The following is a 21,569-nucleotide window of genomic DNA, read 5'->3' as shown; positions in this document are numbered from 1 at the left end:
CCTTCCGTGATCTGAAGTAATTTTTTTTCTCTCTTCTGTGAAAAATGCTGTAACGTCTCTCTTCCCTTTCTCATAACCATTCAGTTGCTTTTTTTTTTTTCTTTTGAGATGGAGTCTTACTCTGTCACCCAGGCTGGAATGCACACAATCTCAGCTCATTGCAACCTCCGCCTCCCAGGTTCAAGGGATTCTCCTGCCTCAGCCTCCCAAGCAGCTGGGATTACAGGCATGCACCACCACGCCAGCTAATTCTGTATTTTTAGTAGAGACCGGGTTTTGCCATGTTGGCCAGGCTAGTCTTGAACTCCTGACCTCAGGTGATCCACACGCCTAGGCCTCCTAAAGTGCTGGGATTACAGGCGTGAGTGTCCACGCCTGGCCAGCTGCTTTCTGTACGGCATTTTACTGAGGCTTTGCTGTTAGCAAATTCTTTGAAAAAAGTGTTACAAGGTTCCCTAGAGGCAGTGATGAAATGCTCCCACAGGCCCATGGAAATGATTTTGTGGTATACGTGGTCACATATCTCAGCAGTGGTCGCTTCTGCCTTAAGATTGCCCTCAAAGACTTAGTCCAGGCCAGAGGTCTAGTGGACTTCGCCTTTGCCACAATGAAGGTGTGAACATATCTAGAAAAGATGTGGTTGAACTCAACTCACTCATATGATAAATGCAAACTGAAAGTACGACATGTCATTCTTCCCCTACCACACCTATCAGTATCAGGCTCACAAAGTTTGTTTGTTTGTTTTAATGGAAGGAAAATCAGCTGTGACAAGAAGGATGTGAAATGATCTTTGCTATTTTGTGCTAGGGTTGTACTTCAGGGCAACCTTTATAGAGAGAAATATGGTAAGAACAATCCAAATTTTAAATGTACCTTAACCCAATATTCTAGAAATGTTCCCTACATATATAGTGGGCATGCTCAAAATAACATGCAATGGATATTCGATGCTGCATCACTTATAAAGCAAAAGATCGGAAACTACAAATGTCCATCCATAGGAACTGGTTAAATAAAATTAAGGTATAATCCCTAAAAGAGAACACTAAGCAGTCACCAAAAAAAAAAAAAAAAAAGACAGTTTTTTATGTTCTGATACAGGTAAGTATTTCAAACATTTTCAAGTAAAGAGCAGAACACTGTGTATAGTATGCAACAACTTGTGCATAAAAATGTACATAAACTTAATACAGCAGAGTCTCAACTTATCTGTGGTTTCACTTTTTGAGGTTTCAGTTACCAACAGTCAACCATGGTCTGAAAATAGGTGAGGTACAGTAAAATAAGATACTCTGAGAGAGACTACATTCACATAACTTTTATTATAGCATATTGTTATAACTGTTCTATTTTATTATTGTGATTACTTTTACTATGCCTAATTTATAAGGTAAACTTTATCAAAGGTATGCATATATACAAAAAAAACCAGCATTTATAGGGTTCAGTACTATTTGTGGTTTCAGGCATCTACTGGGGGTGCTGGAACATATCCCTTGAGGATAAGTGGGGAACTACCACCCACATAAACTTGTGGACTTATGGACTACCTCTAGAAGGATGCACAAGAAAAAAGTTAATGGGTGGCTGCCTGTTTGGAGAGTAACTGTGATTAGAAGGCAAAGGTGGGGAGATTTACTTTTCACTGTATTTTTATTTTGTTGTGCCTTTTTATTTTGTACTCTTATATTTATTACCTATTGGGATACTTAATGCAGACTCAAAACTTGACCAAGGCAAGCCAAGGACAATTTTGAGAAAAGGAGTCAGCGAATGAAGTATGAACTGCCCAACGGCTCTGCAACACAACCTCCATTGTGGAGATAATGGCATCAGGACATTTCAGCCTGAGAACACTGAACATTTTCTTTTTTTTTTTTTTGAGGTGGAGTCTCGCTCTGTCGCCCAGGCTGGAGTGCAGTGGCGCCGTCTCGGCTCACTGCAAGCTCCGCCTCCTGGGTTCACGCCATTCTCCTGCTTCAGCCTCCCGAGTAGCTGGGACTACAGGCGCCTGCCACCATGCCCGGCTAATTTTCTTTTTTTTTTTTTTTTTTTTTGTATTTTTAGTAGAGATGGGGTTTCACCGTGTTAGTCAGGATGGTCTCGATCTCCTGACCTTGTGATCCGCCTGTCTCGGCCTCCCAGAGTGTTGGGATTACAGGCGTGAGCCACCGCAACCGGCCAACATTGAACATTTTCTAGAACAATCTCCTCTTGTTCCAACTCCAGGCTTAGCAAGCTCATGTGCCTTCCACATGGACCTGCCTACCACAAGCTAGTTTCACAGCCCCTACTAATCCAAACTATACACGCAGCTTAGCAATTCAGGTTTTTATCGTTTAAGGCCTGTTCTTAGTGAAAACAAAACAAAACAAAACAAGGACACCAAAAACAAGTTTCCAAGTCTGCAAGGCTGAAAGTCAGATACTAGACTGTGGCAAATCCAGCAAGGTAGTATTACTCTTTGAGACACCTTTAGGAAGGCAATCAAGTAGCTTCCCCTAAAGATACTGCTTTCTTTCAATATGTATGTTAATAATGGCACAGCTACAAGGACAGTTCCTGTTTTTTCTAATATGTCCCCGACCTCATTGTATTAAGTTACTATTATTCTCTCGTTAACACTATTTTTGGCTTTCTATTTGTCACCATGAAAGAGGATGACGTTTGCTCTAAATTCTCCTTCAGATTACTGTTATTCATTGAGGGCCTACTAAGAGGTAAGCACTACCCTAGGCACCAAGGGAAATTCAAAAAGCAAATAAACAATCTGGGTGAGCATAAAAGAAATGTGGACGAGGGGGAAAATCTGTACAAACTCAGAGGTGCAAGGGCACAAACACAGGAGTAGGCAAGGTCCTGATTAGACCTATGTAATTAGGTGTTGTTCTGCCACTTCTCTCCACAATATCACCATTCCCCTGGGCCTTCTTTCCACTGCTACAACTAAACAACTAACATTCTTCAAGCTTCCTTCCCTTCTAGGCCCTCAATGGCCTTTAGCCACCTCAATTTTTTTTTTTTTGAGACCGAGTTTCATTGTTGCCCAGGTTGGAGTGCAGTGGCGCAATCTTGGCTCACTGCAACCTCTGCCTCCTGGGTTCAAGCGATCCTCCTGCCTCAGCCTTCCTGAGTAGCTGAGATTACAGGCATGTGCCACCAGACCTGGCTAATTTTGTATTTTCAGTAGAGATGGGGTTTCTCCATGTTGGTCAGGCTGGTCTCGAACTCCTGACCTCAGATGATTCGCCCGCCTCGGCCTCCCGAAGTGCTGGGATTACAGGCATGAGCCACCGTGTCCGGCCTAGCCACCTCAATTTTTTTGGCTGACTTCTGCCTTTTCACCGCCTAGGCAGCCTGGAGGAATTGCTGCATCCTCTCCTTCCTCTTTTCCCTTGTGAGCTCCATGATATCCTTCCCAGCAGGAACAAATGGGAGGCTGCATAACTGGCAGATATCTTCCCACCTGTACCTTAACTAGAATTCCCCAAATTGGTATCCCATATCATTCAATTTTTGCTATAAGTTGAATAAAGGGAATTATCTGTACTTAGCTCATGAAAGATGCTTAGTCAGTATCTGCTATGCATCCACAAGTAATAGGCAAAAATTGGAAAAATCTGAGTTGTTGTAATGACAATTTCTATTAAATCTTATGTTTTGTATAACTCCAATTTTATGGGTTTCAAATATGTTATCTGGAGAGAAAACAAGATTGTTTGGTCAAATATGCAGAGAAAACACTGGGTTATACCAAGTTAAATGAGTTTCTTTACTGTAGGATTACTGATGGTACATTTTCACTTCTATTTATATATTTTCTGAGAAGATCCCGCTCCAGAGTGGTGGTGTGGTCTCGGTTCACTGCAGACTCTGTTTCCCGAGCTCAAGTGATCCTCCCACCTCAGCCTCCCGAGTAGCTTAGACTACAGACGTGCACCACCATGCCCAGCTAATTTTTGTATTTTTTGTAGAGATAGGGTTTTGCTATGTTGCCCAGGCTGGTCTCAAACTCCTGGGCTCAAGCAATCTGCCCACCTCAGCTTCCCAAAGTGCTGGGCTTACAGGTGTGAGCTACTGCACCTGGCTTGATGATACATTTAATAAGTTAAAGTGAATCTCAAATGAGAATATTGGGGGACTATTACGTGAAGCATTTCTCATATAATATTTTGACTTTTTTTCACAGAGGATCTTCTAGGCCTTAATTGCTTCTCTGTAAGATGACTTACCTCATAGGTTAATATGAGGGTTGAATAAGTTAAAACATGTAAAATGCTTAGAACAATGCTAGGCATATAATAACCACTCAAGAAGAGTTAACTATAATTACCACTACACTCTCTCATGCTGATATTAAACACTATTCCCAGAAACATGAAATGAAAAAATTTTTACTTATGGAACAAGTCCTCTATTTGCCTGAGGAATTGTCTTAAGGCTATAAATAATAGACAAAGTTTACAGAAATAATCAATATACATAACATGCTTATCAATAAGAAACATATCTTATATATGCACAAAGTTAAAAAGGGTCTTAGGAAAAGTCTGGAGTACTCTGAAGGCTGAGGTAGCAAATACTATGTGCCACTGACTATAGATATAGTCATAGTATGTACATGACTAGCACATATGAACAAAGTTTAATGAAAACAAACTAAGAAACGCATAGATAAGTGGATATTACGTTGAATGACAACCCAAGTATTATTTTGCTAATCACTATAAAACAACTGGCAAACCCATTACATGTTTACATGTATGTCGGCTTTCTCGGGCACATTGGCCCATGCCTATAATCCCAGTACTTTGGGCAGCTGACGCTTCAGGAGGATCACTTGAGGTCAGCAGTCTGAGACCAGCCTGAGCGACATAGAGAAACCCTGTCTCTATAAAATATTTAAAAATTAGCCAGGTGTGGTGGTGCGCACCTGTAGTCTTAGCTACTCACGAGGCCGGGGCAGGAGGATTACTTAAGCCCAGGAGTTTGAGAGGGTACAGTGAGCTATGATCATCCCACTGCACTCCAGTCTGGACCACAGAGCAAGACTGTCTCTTTGGAAAGAAAAAAAAAGTAGTTGTTGCCATATTTTGTTTAAGAGGTGTTACAGGTATTTGGTTGAATTTATCTCCCAGATGTGTCACAATGTGAAATTTGCTTAAACAAATTCTACAAAGGTAATATGCATCTTACACTGCAGTACAGTTCTTAAGTGAGATCTATTATAATTTATACAGGAATTTTACATAAATTTATACAAGAATTTCTATCTAGTCATCTGGGCTGGTTTTAGAACTATACAAAATTTTCTCAGAACTGAGAAATGGCCGAGTACAGTGGCTCAAGTCTGTAATTCTAGCACTTTGGGAAGCTGAGGTGGGAGAATTGCTTGAGCCCAGGAGTTCGGAACCAGCCTGGGTAACATAGTGAGATCCTGTCTCTACAAAAAGAATTTTTTAAAAATTAGCCAGGCATAACAGCACAGTCCTGTAGTCCCAATTACTCGGGAGGCTAAGGTGGGAGGATCACCTGAGCCTGGGGGTTTGGGGCAGTAGTGAGCTGTGGTTACGCCACTGCACTCCAGTCTGGGTGACAGTGAGACCCTGTTTCAAAAAGGAAAAAGAACTGAGAAATGATCAGAAAGAAAAAACTAAGCTATGAAGAATTAAATGGGTTAGTGGAGCTAAATTTTAAGGGAAAAAGTGCACATTTTATAAAAGTCAACTTCCGTAACACTAATGGTTAATTTTTCTGGTTTTAAAATACGAGGATTCTAAAGCTATAACCTCACAACAAATCACTGCTTCTATAATCCAGTTTCTTCCCTTTAGTTTATGAACTATTTATTACAAATAACTTGGTAATCCTCGCACTAAAAAATTTTAGGGCTGGAGTCAACAAATTATGGCACAGGCCAAATTCCGCTTGCTGTCTGTTTTGTATAGCAGATGGCCAAAATGGGTTTTAAATTTTAAAGGGTTGTAAAATAAAATGAAGAACATGCGACGGAGACCTTATGTGGACAGAAAAGCCACATATTTCTTACTTGGCCCTTTATGGAAAAGTTTGCTGACTCTGCTCTATAATAATATTTATTATAGCTTACTCAGTAATTTCAGATAATTCTTATCAATGAGAGGTTCATAGTCAATTACCAAAATCCACAGTAATTATGAATGTAGTACCTTTACAAAAATATTTGTTCTCTTCATCCACACCACTTAGTTCCAATAACCAATAATTTCTTAGAATGCTAGCATAAAACCCAGCAAAACCCAGCGTATTATGGAAGCTTAAATATCAAACTTGCACTGGCTGAACAATAGAGCTTGTTGTAATGCCAGCCCACACGAAGTGGTGGTGTAGCCTGGAAACAGAAAACCCTTTTCTCTCATGGGAATTCAGACCAACTGATAAGTGAAATAAGCTCTAATCATTTTCTCATATTGCACACCCCCCATATTTCACTTAGCCAAAATAAATAATTCTCCTTTGATTTCTCTGAAGTCTACCACAGGTAAGATAAATATATCTAAAAATCTCTAATGTGTTTTCTGATTGAGTTTTCTTACAAAGAGTTCTGAAAGTACTCAAAAGAAAGCAAATTCAATACTCACTCCAGAGCAGGTCTCAGAACTCTGACCTTTAATGCCTCTAATATTCTATTTAACTCCACAAATGGTTCTTTCTGACTTGGATCTACAGAAAGACCAGATTCCTGAAAAAAAAACACACACACACACACACAAAAACAGAAAGGACTTTTGTTAGCATTAATCAGGGTAAGGAGCTAGTGATTAAGTATATTCTAGATTGTAAAATATGGGGCAAGCCATTAAAGATAATTCCCTATAGTAGAGACTGATGACTGCCCTCTAGTACCATTCTTCCCCTCTTTTCCACAGTGGAATTCCCAAATTTCAGCAGGGTACATAAGCAAATGGAATAAAGCTGGGTATGGCTTTGTAGGACGTTAAGTTCTGACCAATGAAATATAAATATGCACTCTGCCCCTTCCTGGGATACAAAGGTATGGCTGGAGCTTTGGCTGCTATCTTTAGACCCTGAAGACAGGAGACACCCTGGGGATAACCGAGTCACAAGGTGCTAAGTCCCTAAGAGTTTCACGAAGCAGAGCTACCAAACATGCTATGGACGTCTTACTACCTATTTCTGTGAAGAAAAATACTTCACTTTTGCTTAAGCCACTGTGATTGTGGGTCTTTTGTTACTTAAAAGCAAACAATCCTCAATGACAGTTTACTGCAGGAAATTACATGGACACACACATACAAAATCCCTGTAAGGTACAGAGAAAAACCGAGTTATCATTTATCTGAATTGTTTAAAACAGAAAAGGCTTAGCTTAGAGGTTTGGTTTACAGACTGCTTTTAAACTATTTAATTCTTTTAGTCCTTCATGCTTCTAAACAAAAATGCAACAGCACATGGTGGCTTAGAACGTAGTGTGAAGACATATGAATCAGGGACTGAATCCCAGTTCTTTCACAAAGAACCTGTTAAGGCCTCAGGCAACTTATTTATCCAGACCTTAGATTTTTCATCTGTAGAATGGAAACAATAATTTGTACTTCATGGGACTGCAGCAAGGAATAAAGGCAGGGCTTGGCTTAAGGTAAGCACTCAATATATGGCAGCTGCTACTATTATGACTACATGGCATTGGTAAACTGTTCCAGAGTCCTAACTCATGTGTGATAGAAATAAAAGACAAATGCTGCTAATGTGAAGTAAAAAAATTTTAGTTGGAAATTCATTTGATAAAATTGTTTAAGCTAGGCTAGAACAGAAGAACAAACATCAATGTTTTTGTCCCTTTCCTCTTGTCTGCTATACTAACCTTCTCTATCAAAAAGGGAAAGGAAAAAAGAGTATCACTTCTGAGCCCTTTGCTTCACGAACTGAGACTCACATTCTGGGACAGGAACAAGAAAAAATGATTTGGGTAACAAGTTCTAGAACTATAATTTTTGCCACTTAAAAAATTCCCAAAAACACTCCTAGTAAAATAAGGTCATCTCTGATAATTTAAATATTAAAAAAATCTATCTACAGCTAGAGGAAGATTCAAAACCCCACCCCGCAAATACTGTAAACTCCAACGAGTTCCCTTGCTTCTTTCTCAAATCCTCCCAGTGGGCACACTGTTACCTGACAGAGCTCCTCGGCTACATCCAGCATTCCTTGTCGAAAGAAGTGCTCCACCATCACCTCATTGAGAAGCCTTTGGCTGTCTGCCTGCCAGCAGCCATCTATTCCCACACTGCTAATGTCAGAATCAAAATTCTGGGAAAAAAAGAGAAAGAGAATCATAAATAGATTATTTTCACCCCACTTAACAGGAAAAAAATGGTCTTTGTTTCAGTCTGAGATACCCCAGTAAGTACCCAACTGCAATTTATAGCTTATCACAGGAAGGAATTTTCCACTGCTCCTTTCTAAAACTTGTCATGCTAGAAGAGTCAATAGGTATATTTTAGAGAATTTTTTTAAAAGTAGATTTAATAATGGCGTCCATGAATAAAATAGAATCAAGCGAATGAACTGATTTCTAGGCATTATATACAGCAATATTTTTAGAGGAATGCAACGATGACCTGTAAAAGCATGCTCACTGCAGCACTGTCTATAATGGGAGGGGAAAAAAGGAGAAAAAACACACATGCCTATCAACATAATAATCCATGGCACATCCCAACAACTGCAGTATTGAGGTTGAAAGTGGTTGCAGGGGGATGGCCAAGTAGTTAAGACAGTGGTTTATGTACACCTCTGGGTTTGCCTTTGAGATATATATGCATGGTCCCGACTAGAAACAGCATACTACAGATTTTGAAAACTGAACTAGGGAATAGACCTAACTCCTAGGTATCATATTGGCTACCAGGTGGTACACACACAGGACAAATCTAAATAACTGTAATGGCTTTAGAAACAAAACTAACATTGAAACCACAACCCAGAAAAGACTGGCTAGAACTTGTGGCCTGAATCCAACAAGGTTGATTGCCTGCTAAACCAAAAATACCAATATTCTCCACAGAACTGAAATAAGACCCAGAGTACTATAACACATATTCAAAATGTTCAAGACACTGCAAAATTACTTGGCATACCAAGAACCAAGAAATTCTCAATTCACATGGAAAAAGATGATCAACAGACACCAATGCCAACATGACAGAGATGGTGGAACCATCTAAAACTTCAGAGCAGTTATTATAAAAATACAATCAATCTTGAAATAAAGGGAGCGACTTAGCAAGGAAAAAGAAGATACAGTAACCAAAATAAAAAATTCATTGGATGGACTCAACAGCAGAAGCAAAGTGGCAGTGCAAAAAGTCAGTGAAGATCAACAGAAATCGTCCAATCTGAACACCAGAAAACAAAACAAAACAAAACAAAAACAGAGCCTTAGGGACCTGTGGGAAAATTATAAAAGATCTAATGTGTGTGTCATCAGAATACAAGGAGAAGAGAAACAGTACGGTATAGAAAAAATAGTTAAAGAGTATTTCCCAAGTTTAGCAAAAGACATAAATACAGATTCTAGAAGCTCAGTGAACTCCAACATGGACAAATTCAAAGAAATCTGACCCAAACATCTCACATTCAAACTGTTAAAACTAAAGATAAAGGAAAAAATCTTGCAGGCAGCCAGAGAAAAGTGACATGTTACTTACAGGGGAACCATGATTCAAATGACTACAGATTTCTCAACAGAAACTATGGAGGTCAGAAAGAAGTGGCATGATTGTCAAGTACTGAAAGAAAAGAACTGTCATCCTAGAATTCTACTTCCAGTGAAAATATCCTTCAGGAATGAAGATGAAATAAAGGCATTCTCAGACGGAGTGAAACTGAATTTACTGCCATCAGACTTGCTCTAAAAGCATTGCTAAAGTCTTCAGACAGAAGAAATGACAACAGAAGGAACATGAAACATCAAGAGTGAAAGAAGAGCAAACGTACATCACAGTGTGAAAGCTCTCCCTACCTAATTCAGCACCCTTTATCTTTCATAGGCATTGCTCCCTAATAAATGTTTTGCATTTCTTTTTAAAAACATATAAACTTAGCTGGGCGCAGTAGCTCACGCCTGTAATCCCAGCACTTTGGGAGGCCGAGGCGGGCGGATCATGAGGTCAGAGGATCGAGATCATCCTGGCAAACACAGTGAAACTCCGTCTCTACTAAAAATACAAAAAAATTAGCCGGGCGTGCTGGTGGGCACCTGTAGTCCCAGCTTCTTGGGAGGCTGAGGCAGGAGAATGGCGTGAACCCCGGAGGCGGAGGAGCTTGCAGTGAGCGGAAATCGTGCCACTGAACTCCAGCCTGGGTGACAGAGCGAGACTCCGTCTCACAAAAAGCAAAAACAAAAACAAAAAACTAGACAAGGCCATTTAGATTTAACGAAAATTGCAATCCTAGTCAATCATGCTTAAATATACAGTCCAACCAATATGGGATTATTTTATACGACATATAAGAACAGGCAGTAAGTAACTATTAACAGCAACTACAAACAACCCACCATTTACAATCACAATGCAGGAGTGCTCTTCTCCAAAATTAAGCACACTTTTCTCCCTATAAAGAGCTATCTACCCTATTTCTAGACATGAAAACAGTAGCCTAAAACTGAATACATACATTAAGGTTTGGAATCACTCAAGACAAAACAAACACAAAAAACCAAGAGTACTGTCAGTGTTAATTTTTATTCATTTTCTTTTCACAGACATTTTTCTTAGCCAAGTACTTAACCTAAAGAATAGAAATAATTGGGCGGGCATGGTGGCTCACTCCTGTAATCCCAGCACTTTGGGAGGCCAAGGTGGGAGGATCACCTGAGGTCAGGAGTCAACATGGTGAAACCTTGTCTCTACTAAAAATACAAAATTAGCTGGGCGTGGTGGTGGGTGCCTGTGATCCCATCTACTTGGGAGGGTGAGGAAGGAGAATCGCTTGAACCCAGGGAGATGGAGGTTGCAGTGAGCCGATATCACGCCATTGTACTCCAGCCTGAGAGACAGAGCAAGACTTCATCTCAAAAAAAAAAAAAAAAAAAAGAAATAATACAAGGTACCTAGATGCTAAAGCAACAGCATCCATGCACATAATGAAGAAACTGTTACCTAGCACACACGACTGCTTGTATAAGATTATCATGTTTAATTTCTATTTATCAGATTCTGCCTGTTGAGAGCTAATTTTATAACAGTTCATCTTTTTTTTAAAAGTAACTTATTTTATCTTTATGCTGTCTATAACTACTAGAACACTGGAGGTGGTACTACTTTTTGCCTCTTCTGGAGTAGAGGCTCAGAGGCTGATCAATGTTATTCTCTCCCAAATTCTACTTCCCAAAGGGCCATTCAGAAGCATAAAGGAATGGGTTTCTAAAGATCTGAAAACAATTTATTACAAACTCAGGAACCTGCCTATAACTCTCTAAATGTCTAAATGCATAGTATAAGCAAAGAATCAAGAGATTAATTAAGAAAGTCCTCTCACTATCTTATCAACTGCATTAAATCCAAATACAACCTTCAGGTTTCTACTTATTCATTTAATGATTTTTCCCCAAACAACAAATTTATTAGTACCTATTCCTTAGGAAAAAATAAAATAAAACAACTCTGGAAGACACGCTGGTCAGCTCAAAGCACAGATCACGTTGAAACAATTTTATCTGGTAATATATATATGTTAGGTCAGAATTTTAATAAGCTACCATCTGACAGTATCTGCTCACATCAAACAAAATAATCCCTTGAATTCTTTCCTTAATATACATATCAAAAGTAAATATTGATCACCTAGAAAATTACAAAAAGAGTCTAATATTTAAACAATTTTCTTTGGGTTTGCTACAAAGTTTTACAACGATGCCCTATGTGTACCTCCATTTTCTTAAGGCTTACTATGGTCACTACTACACAGATAAGAAAAGTCAAACACCCTTACACTCAAAATCTAACTACATTCAAGCTCGTAACTTATTTGCTGCTCTTGGAAAAGAAGCATGAGCAATGCATTCAATTGTTTTCTGGACACTTCTGAGCTCCCTTCTACATTCTGATTTTCCAGTATAAACTACTGAGGTAGATAAGTAAACTTCCATAGCTTATTTTCTGGTCACATGCATTAAAAATTAAAGCTAAGATTATAAAATATACAGAGGTTGAGGCAATGCAATACAGAGTCAAACTCCTTTTGTTATAACTGCAGGTTCTTACTCACTGTTACATCAGAGCTGGCATTAGTTCCAGCTTCTGTTGCTAGGTAACCAAACTCGTTTGCATGGCTGTCCAGAAAATCCACAGCACTGCAAACCACCCAAGAAGTGGCTAATGAAGAGAAATACCATCTATAATTAACATCTTCTGTCTTACTATACTTTTTCTTTTCACATTTTTTAAGCAAAGAAAAGCTTTGGCATCCTGTTCTTAATTGGGAAGAAAGGATCCAAACAAGAACCAAAAGCAAAAAAGCACACATCCAAGGGTGTGTCCTTCCGGAGAGGATGTTCTGACTTGGAAGGAGAAATCCAGGACATACTAAATCTAGAAGCTGAGGCAGGAGAGGAGTAAATAACTTTGATACAACATCATTATGAAATTGTGAGATCTAAACAGGCCACCCTACCTCTTTGGCCATATCATGAACATCAGTCAGAATCAGTCAGAATGGCTTTCACTGTTTACCACCAAAAACCAATCCGTTTCTCAAATATATTCTATAAAATTATAATGACTGAGCAGACAGTGGTAACAATATACAGTAAAACTCAGTATTTAATTCCTAAGTGCCAATTCCCTAATAGCATTAACATGTATTTTGAAACTTCTCCATCTACTTTGAAGAAAAATTAGTGTATGAACCAACAATGTGCTATTGTTGCACCTACCAGGAATTAATTTCCCTTTTAAGCATCCAGTTAATCTGGTTTAGCAGTGAGAGGTAGACAGCAAAGGATACTTAACAGAGTAAGAAGACCTGGATTCTGGTTCCCCTCAGACTAACAGACGATAGCTACTTCGCATACAAACCACACAAGATTAGTATTCAGAAGAGTTTGAAACAAACACACATCTCTCAATAAGAAAGACAACAGAAAAAATGGACAGAACATGAAATACACAAATAAGAAATTCCTAATGTTAAACATGAAAAGATGCCCCACCTTCAAGATGGTCAAAGAAAGGCAAAATTAGTACAACTAGATACTACTTCACACCCATCTGATTAATCTTTAAACATCTGAAGTCTGATAATACCAGGTGTAGGTGAGAAATGAGGAAGCAGGAAGTGTGTTATACGTGTTTGGTAGGGCTGTAAATTGGTATAAACCCTTCAGGGGAAAATTTTACAATACCTAGTAAAGCTGATAATGAGGCACCTGTCCTATGACGAAATAACCCATACTGAGGCATATACCAGACAGCAGTGCTTTACAAACCAAGGGCTGGAAAATAAACTTTGTAGTGTGTCATAATCAGCATTTTGTAGATGCATTTTTTTGATGCAGACATTCCATACTCTCCTCACGGTATTTATACCTCTTCTTTGGTTATCAACATTAAGAGAAAGGTAGATTCACACTGCTATGTTATTACTTTATTTAAAAAAGTGAGGGAGTAATGTGCCAAACCACTCTGCCAGGCCTTTCTGTCCCATTTGCATCCCTATCCCTCCACTATTAGTTATCTGCCTTTCTGTGGCTATTTTATTAATTCTCCCAAGTATGACATGTATCTCTTACCATTCTATGGAAAGGAGAGAAATTCATGCATAAAGTGGGCGCCCTCAGGGCACTAGGGATGAATTATCTCAAGAACCTCCAGTTGAGAAAGGTTCCTCTAAATCTTAAAATCTGGGTTTTTAATCCCAGCTCTGTGACTTCAGGCAGGTTCCTTACACATCTAAGTTTTCACATCTGTATCTAGAGACAATAATCTTGACCTTACAAGTGTTTGGTGAAGATTAAGGTAAATAATGTACATGAAAACCTCTATGAGTATCCATCTATCAGTAAACCTTTAATACACAGTAGCTGAATCTGAGAGCCAGGCCAAACCTGACCAAACGTGAATCTGAGAGGCAGGTTGCCACCAAACCTTCTGCTTCTGTATTTAAAAAATCCTTATTAGAAAATATAAATAAAAACAAATACACAAAAGCATACAGAGATAGTAATATTCATTAATTTAAAAGCACTTAAATGCAAATTGCCGACTGGATTAGCTAGCACAGTTTAATGGATATTAAGTTCTTCTGTCCCTCTCTACCCAACACACATACCTTGTTTACCACACACATACCTACATAAAAGTCAGTTCTGGACTGCTCACCCAGAACTATCAAAATATTCTACATGTCATTTTTTTATACCATTATTCCATTCATTCCTTAATACAGTCAGCATTTTGCCTCACCAATGTAGATACTCCACCCAGTGGCAAAATATGTGCTTAGACAATGAGGTTTAAAATTTTTTTTAACTATTATTGTTCCCCTTCAACATTACCAGTTCTGCAATGGCCTCAGTGATTTCCTATTATAGCACAGTGTTTAAGAACAGATTCTTGAGTGAAAACTTTTTCCAAACCTTGATCCACCACTTTCAAATTATATACCTGGGGTATGTTATTTCCTATCATTGAGTCTCAGTTTCCTCATATATAAAATGGGAATAATGTCCCCGCATCATGGGATATAAATGTATGTAAAGCACTTAGCTCAGTATCTGGAACACAGTCAACACTCAATATATGATAGCCATTATCCTCCTACTTATGACTACTACTTAGTCTGTTTTCATCCTATTTAATGAGGTCAAGTAAACCCTCAACTACTTTCATCATCTGATCAAATTCACACCTCTTAGGCCTTCCATCATTTGCCTTTCCCTATTACCAACAGGAGCACTCACTCTAATCAAGTCAATCTTGAAGCATCTTAAACATGAGTCAGGCATATTCTCACAGTTGCTATTTTGCCCTTTTCCAGTCTCAAGGAAAAATCTCATCTCACTGTTCTGCTGCTCTAAATCTGACCCATTCTTCCAAGCCAAATGTAAGACAGCAATTACCTTTACTTTATAACAAGCAGTGTCTATTCCAGCAAACTTCTTTCACGTAGCCTCAGAATTTTTCCAGTTATTTTATGTATACAAAACAGCAATCTTATAAGGGACATGTACTATGTGGTCAACTTTTAATTATACCACATCAGATTTTATATATTAAAATCTTTAGTACTATTTAACACATATGCACACATACCTAGAAGTCTAAAGCAATAATCATTTTTGTTGACTTTTCCTAGGAAGTAAACTTTAGAAGTCAATTGACTAAATAAAATACTAAATAAAATACCCTAAACTGGACTGAATTCTAGATTACCTAAAAATGGGACAGGAAATTAAGAACAGCCCAATACATTATCTTTACTAAAAAAAAAAAAAAATTGTCACAGAGCAAATATTATTTATTTAAAATAAATAATGGGCCAGGCACAGTGGCTCACACCAATAATCCCAACACTGGGAGGCCAAGGTGGGAGGACCGCTTGAGGCCAGGAGTTCAAGACTAGCCTGGGCAACACTGCAAGACCACATCTTTACGCAAAAATGAAAAAAATTAACTGGGCATGGTAGCAAGTGCATGTAGGCCCAGCTACTTGGCTGGAACTGGGATGCTGAGGTGGGAGGACCAGTCAAGCCCAGGGAAGTCAAGGCTGCAGCGAGCTGTAATGGTGCCACTGCACTCCAGCCTAGGCAAGAGAGCGAGACACTGTTCATAATAATTAAAAGCCAAACAGTATCTTGGTTCACACCACCAGAAGCTTCTATTCTGCTTACATTTTCAGAGACACGATGTAGAGAACTTTAAAACATAAGTATTAAAATATAAAAGAAAAAGTATCACTGAGCATGACTAAAATGTACTGTTTCTCACTCAAAACCAGTCTGCTCATAAAGGAGCCACTGGCTTCTTTGTCCTCATCCTGTGAGGGTGGGAGCACGTGTTCATAAAGTGGTACGCATAGGCTGATGGACATTCCAGTTTATTACTCAGGTCTGTTTGGTGTGGTTCTTGAAAGTCTTGTGCCACAGTGGATTCAGCTTTATCCTGTTTGGTCACCACCAATTCAGGTCCACCCAGCCTTTACAACAGGCTGCCCAGAGCTTACACAACTACCAGGTTCAAATTCAAAGAGCTCCTGGAGGACTTAACAAGTCAATGGAGTCTTATGTGACACAGCCTACACGGAATTCCTCATGTATGTGAGAAGCCCATTCACAATGTCTAGGTACTTCTATTGAGGAAATAGCTTCCTCTTCAGCTGAGGCCAAGTAGATGCCAAAAATATGGGGAGAAAATATACTGAAAGATATTAGGGAACTGAGTTAAAAGATCCAGGCTTTCCTCTGTGGTGGTAGACTACAGTACCACAAACACTATTCAGTGTCAACTAAATAATATAGTATGTATGTATGTATGTATTTATTGAGATGGAGTCTCGCTCTGTTGCCCAGGCTGGAGTGCAGTGGTGCAATCTCGACTCACTGTAACCTCCACCTCCCGGGTTCAAGCGATTCTCCTGCCTCAGCCTCCCGAGTAACTGGAATTAGAGGAATGTGCCTAATTTTTTTGTATTTTTAGTAGAGACGGGGGTTTGCCATGTTGGCCAAGCTGGTCTTGAACTCCTGACCTCAGGTGATCCGCTTGCCTCAGCCTCCCAAAGTGCTGTGAGCCATCATGCCCTGCAGACTAAATAATACAGTTTCATATGATGGATGAGAAGAATACAGAATCCAGGTCACCTAGAACCAAAACTACTTTCACAGGAACATAAAACAATTTTTGGGGCTGGGCACTACTCAGGAGGCTGAGGCAGGAGAATTGCTTGAAACTGGGAGGCAGAGTTTGTAGTGAGCTGAGATCGTGCCACTGCACTCCAGCTTGGGCAAAAGAGCGAGAGTCCATCTCAAACAAACAAACAAACAAACAAACAAAAACACCCCAATTTTTTGAAAGAAACTGTAAAAGATTTACTTGAAAAAGTCCTTATAACTTCCAAGGGCATGAAAAATACTGTCCTCAAAAGAGCAACAAGTAAATTAAAATACATAATTAGGAATCTTCATCTCGAACACATCCCCCTGCCCAAATAAGCCAGAATGTAGATTATTCATGATAAATGTGTTCCCTTGATATCCATTACCAATAAGATACTTCCATTTTTGGCACCAAGTACATCCAGACAATGTTTTGCCTTAAAGATTAGTCAAAATATCTGACAACCCTTATGAATATCTATAAAGACCTGCTAGATCTGGAGTAAGATATGCTCAGCCAGGCACCAGTAGCAAGTAGGACAAGAGCAAAAGAAGGTTCTGATAATCATGACAGGACAACAAACATAAACTAGGAAACGGGGACATATATGGTCACCCTACAAGCTGCAGAAAGCATAATTGGTGAATTGTTTGCCCAACTGCTCCAGATCTTGGTCAGTAGCCCACACACTACAATTACAGTTGCTGAGTCCATCCCCCCTTATTCCAAGAATCTCTGATTGGCTGCCTTGGAAGCTTTAGCTCTTCTCATTGTCACAGCACCTCTGGTTCTACTGTCCAAATGCTGACCCTCTGTTATAATTGCAAGCAGACTGGTGGTCATGCAGATGTCCCCAGGAACTTACCGGGGTTTTCTCTGAACTTTGAGCCATTAGAATCACCAGGATGCCTTGGTCACTGTCAACATCAAAATCTGAATCTTCTTAGAAGACACCACAAGTAGTTACTGTACCTCTAGAGGAACAGAGGGCTCTTCACCCACAGTGATTTAAGACCATCTCTAAAGTGCCCCATCACATTCTAGAAGGATACAGCTGCTGGAAGAAAATGAAGTGTCCCACCACCACTCCCATAGTTCTTAAGCTCACACACACCAACAACCACTCCAGGAACCAACTGAAGACTTCAAGTATCATAGCACCAAATAGGGTTGATGTCAAACCCACTTCTAAAACTGTGTTCACTCTCTTGGAGTTACCAAACAGGCTTCCCAACCTCAAAACCATTTCAGAGAATACTCACTGCCTTCCCAGACTTTGCTGGTGACTGCCATCACTGATATAACAATGTGGCTGGAACCCTGTGGCTGCCAAAACCAACCTCTGACTCTTTGGCCGAGTCAAACCCCTCACACCACTATGGGAGTGGTGAGAACTTTCTGAAAGGTCACGAACACTTCTGTAAGCCACGACTACCAAAACAAGTCCTCTGAGCCCCTGCCACTCACGGTCTTGTCATACCACACCTACCAGTGAACAGTAATGTCTTATAAGCATATAGTCTTGACTCAAACAGCATCAAGCCTAGCCTTTTCACGGGATAATTTCTAACAGCTGGGCCTACCTATGAGTTACAAGAACCACTCTCCAGATTCAATGAGCTTCTATTACCTCTGTTACAACTATCACTCTTGTGAGTACAGACTAAGTAACTCATAGGACTGTTTAGAAGATGCCTTTGCTACAAAGGGCACTCCTCAGAAGTTCTTCCTACCCTCTCAGAAGTTTACGATGTGTGAAGAGAAACACCTTTGACCAGTCACAATCTCCCCTATGTCTGAAGTAGTCAGAGGTATCACACAGCAACCTTGCGCTACTTCTCTTAGGCCCCAATAGGACTATGAACTCCATGAATAAAATCCGCCAGTACTAAAAATGATAACTGCTTATAAATCAACCACCAGGTCAAAGATGGCTTACTCAAAAAATGTCACAAGAAAAAAAAACATCAAATAAAAGTGACCAGCCTCACTGCCTAGCAACCAACCCACTCACTCATTCACACAGAAGGCAAAATTCAAAAGTAGCTGGGATGCTCATAGGAAGAAAACAGTTGGGATGATGCAGGGGAGACTGATACAAGACTGTTATTCTAATCATCCCATAACAGGGACAGAGTCACAGCTAGGGAATTACTCAGGAATTAGGAAAAGTTACTCCTGGTAAACAAACTCCCACATATTGGGTTAAAATTTCTTTGGAACTTTATTCATCACGATCCTAGGAGCTCTAGTCATGTATTCAAATGGATAAACAACAAAGCTATAAAAGCAGGGAGTTTTAATTTTGTTTTTATTTTTTAAATAATAGCAACAGGGAATTTGAGTGAGAATAACATGGTAAAACTAGACCTGCAAAAGTTATCAAAAGCAAACATGACAGGAATAGCACACTTTGTGAAAGCTAGTGTTATCAAAGTACTGACAGAAGAAAGAGAATGATGCTAAAAAATACAAAACACTTCCTTCAATACCATACCTTATCAATGGCTTTTCCAACCCGAGAAACACTGCTGTGGATGTCTTTGTGGTCCGAGGCCAATTTTTGAACAGTATCCTTTATTCTTTTACAGCACTGTGTCAAAACAAGTGAAAGTGTCCCTGATAATTCAGCATCTTGGCCTATTAAAAAAGGAAGAAAAAAAAGGATTGGTTACTCATTAAAACAAACCCCAAAATGGCAAGTTTCTAATAGGCCTTTTGGACCACAAAAGATGGAAGAAAAGTGAAGAAAACTCAGTATCTGCTTTGAAGCTGATGGTCACATTCATAGATGTGATTTTTCAAATGGATACTAAGAAAGATATAATTTTTTTTTTTATTTTGGGAAATAAGAAAATTTTACTGTGAAAGAAATCATTTTATCATTACAAAACCAGCACAGACTGTGAATAATACTGTCAAGGCACTATTATTTTTGAGAAAATAAGTCTAAGTGAATAAACTCACTTATTAAATCCAGTGACACTGTTCAAGTCATTCTCAAAACGTTCTGATTGTTACTAAATTTCCTCAACAGAGATGATTTAGTGCAAACACATCATATTCCATATAAAGAAGTAGAAGAAAACAAACTTCCCTGGATACCACCATGTGCAGAAAAGAGTTAACACAGCAGGTCATAGACTGCTACCCTTAGAGAGTCCTGCTTACAAAGTCGTCTCTTGGCTGACATACAGAAACTTGGGAGTTTGGGAGTGTTCCCATCATTCCCTAACTCAATGTTCCCCAACCTTTTTGGCACTAGGGACCAGTTTCGTGGAAGACATTTCGTCCACGGACGAGGGCTGGGTGGGATGGTTTCGGGATGAAACCGTTCCACCTCAGATCAGGCATTAGTTAGATTCTCATGAGCAGCACGCGAGCCAGATCCCTCGAATGTGCAGTTTACAACAGGGTTCATGCTCCTATGAGAATCTAATGTTGCCACTGATGTGACAGCAGGTGGGGCTCAGGCGGTAATGCTCGTTCACCGCCACTTGCCCCCTGCTGTGCGCGGCCTGATTCCTAACAGGCCACGGAGGGGTACTGGTACATACCCGGGGGTTTGGGGACCCCTGCCCTAGCTGAAAAGAATGGCTCATTGTGCCTAAACTGTTGTACAGTGTGGTTTATGGTGAACATCTGCTTTCCTTCTGGGAATCTAGAATTTTGATACCTGCTGGGCAGTGAGTACCTGGCTTTCTCCTGCCTTGGAGAAAGCTTCCAACAGTCTTCTCCCAGTGAAGTCACACGGAACATGCTTAATTCCTGCTTAAGCCATGGGTTGTGAGAAGTGTTAACGGTTGCCTACCAGGGAAACTCATTAGAAACTCAGTGCCCAGGATTTTTATTGGAGGCTGGTCACCAGGGCACCCACTGCCTAACTCTGGACTGCCTAACTTTGGACTTTTGCCCCATGAGTCTTTTCCCTTTGGTGGTTTTGCTTTGCACCCTTTTGTTGTAATAAATCTTAGCTAAGATTATATGCTGAATTGTGTGAATTCTTTTAATGAATCACTGGAACCTAAAGGTGGTTTTGAAGACCCCTGACACACATGATCAACCAAAAGTTACTACAGTTTACATCCTTTCCCTGAGCTACCTCCCTCCAAATTTTGTTCCTACAGCAGGAAAAAAAAAAGAAGGGAGAAAAAGAGACAGATAAAACAAATCCAGTTATGGTATTTGTCATTTATCTCTATATCTACATATTCCCACCTGTAAGCAACAGGCCTGGTTTCTGAAATCCTAACCAACATTATATAGCAGAGGTTCTTGAATTTTAATTTACTTCAGAATCACTTAAAGTTAAAACAAAGTAGCTGGACCCTATCCCCAGAGTTTCTCATTCAATAGGTCTGGGATGGGACCTGAGAATTTGAACAAGGAGCCCAAGAGTACAACAGCCCAAGGATGCCCACTCATTTAACCAATATTTACTGAGCACTCATTATATGTGACAGGTACAGCAGTGAAACAAAATAACCAAAAATCCCTTCCCAAGAACTTAACTTCTGGCAAGAGACATAACACACAAAATAAGCAAACTATAAATGACAACAAAAGATGATACATGCTACCTGGGGGGAAAAAGCAGGGTAAGAGAGATGGGGAGCATGTGTGGGTGGAGCAACCGCAACTTTATTTTTTTTTATTATTTTTTTATTTTTTATTATACTTTAAGTTCTA

At 39.6% G+C, this 21,569-nt stretch overlaps 1 protein-coding gene across 1 annotated transcript in view; it reads right to left on the bottom strand.

The window, feature by feature from the left end:
* Positions 1–21,569, bottom strand: part of RMND5A (required for meiotic nuclear division 5 homolog A) — a 67,170-nt gene that overhangs the window by 21,519 nt on the left and 24,082 nt on the right. The window contains exons 2-4 of the mRNA XM_017857569.1: positions 19,378–19,520; positions 8,179–8,313; positions 6,624–6,724 (exon numbers count right to left, since the gene is read on the bottom strand). Of these exons, the coding sequence (XP_017713058.1) occupies positions 6,624–6,724; positions 8,179–8,313; positions 19,378–19,520 (379 nt within the window). The remainder of the gene's footprint in view (positions 1–6,623; positions 6,725–8,178; positions 8,314–19,377; positions 19,521–21,569) is intronic.

The sequence above is a fragment of the Rhinopithecus bieti genome, unplaced genomic scaffold, assembly GCF_001698545.2.
Source record: "Rhinopithecus bieti isolate Rb0 unplaced genomic scaffold, ASM169854v2 scaffold_46389, whole genome shotgun sequence".
Taxonomy (NCBI): Eukaryota; Metazoa; Chordata; class Mammalia; order Primates; family Cercopithecidae; genus Rhinopithecus; species Rhinopithecus bieti.
This window is presented reverse-complemented; position numbering and strand designations above follow the sequence as displayed.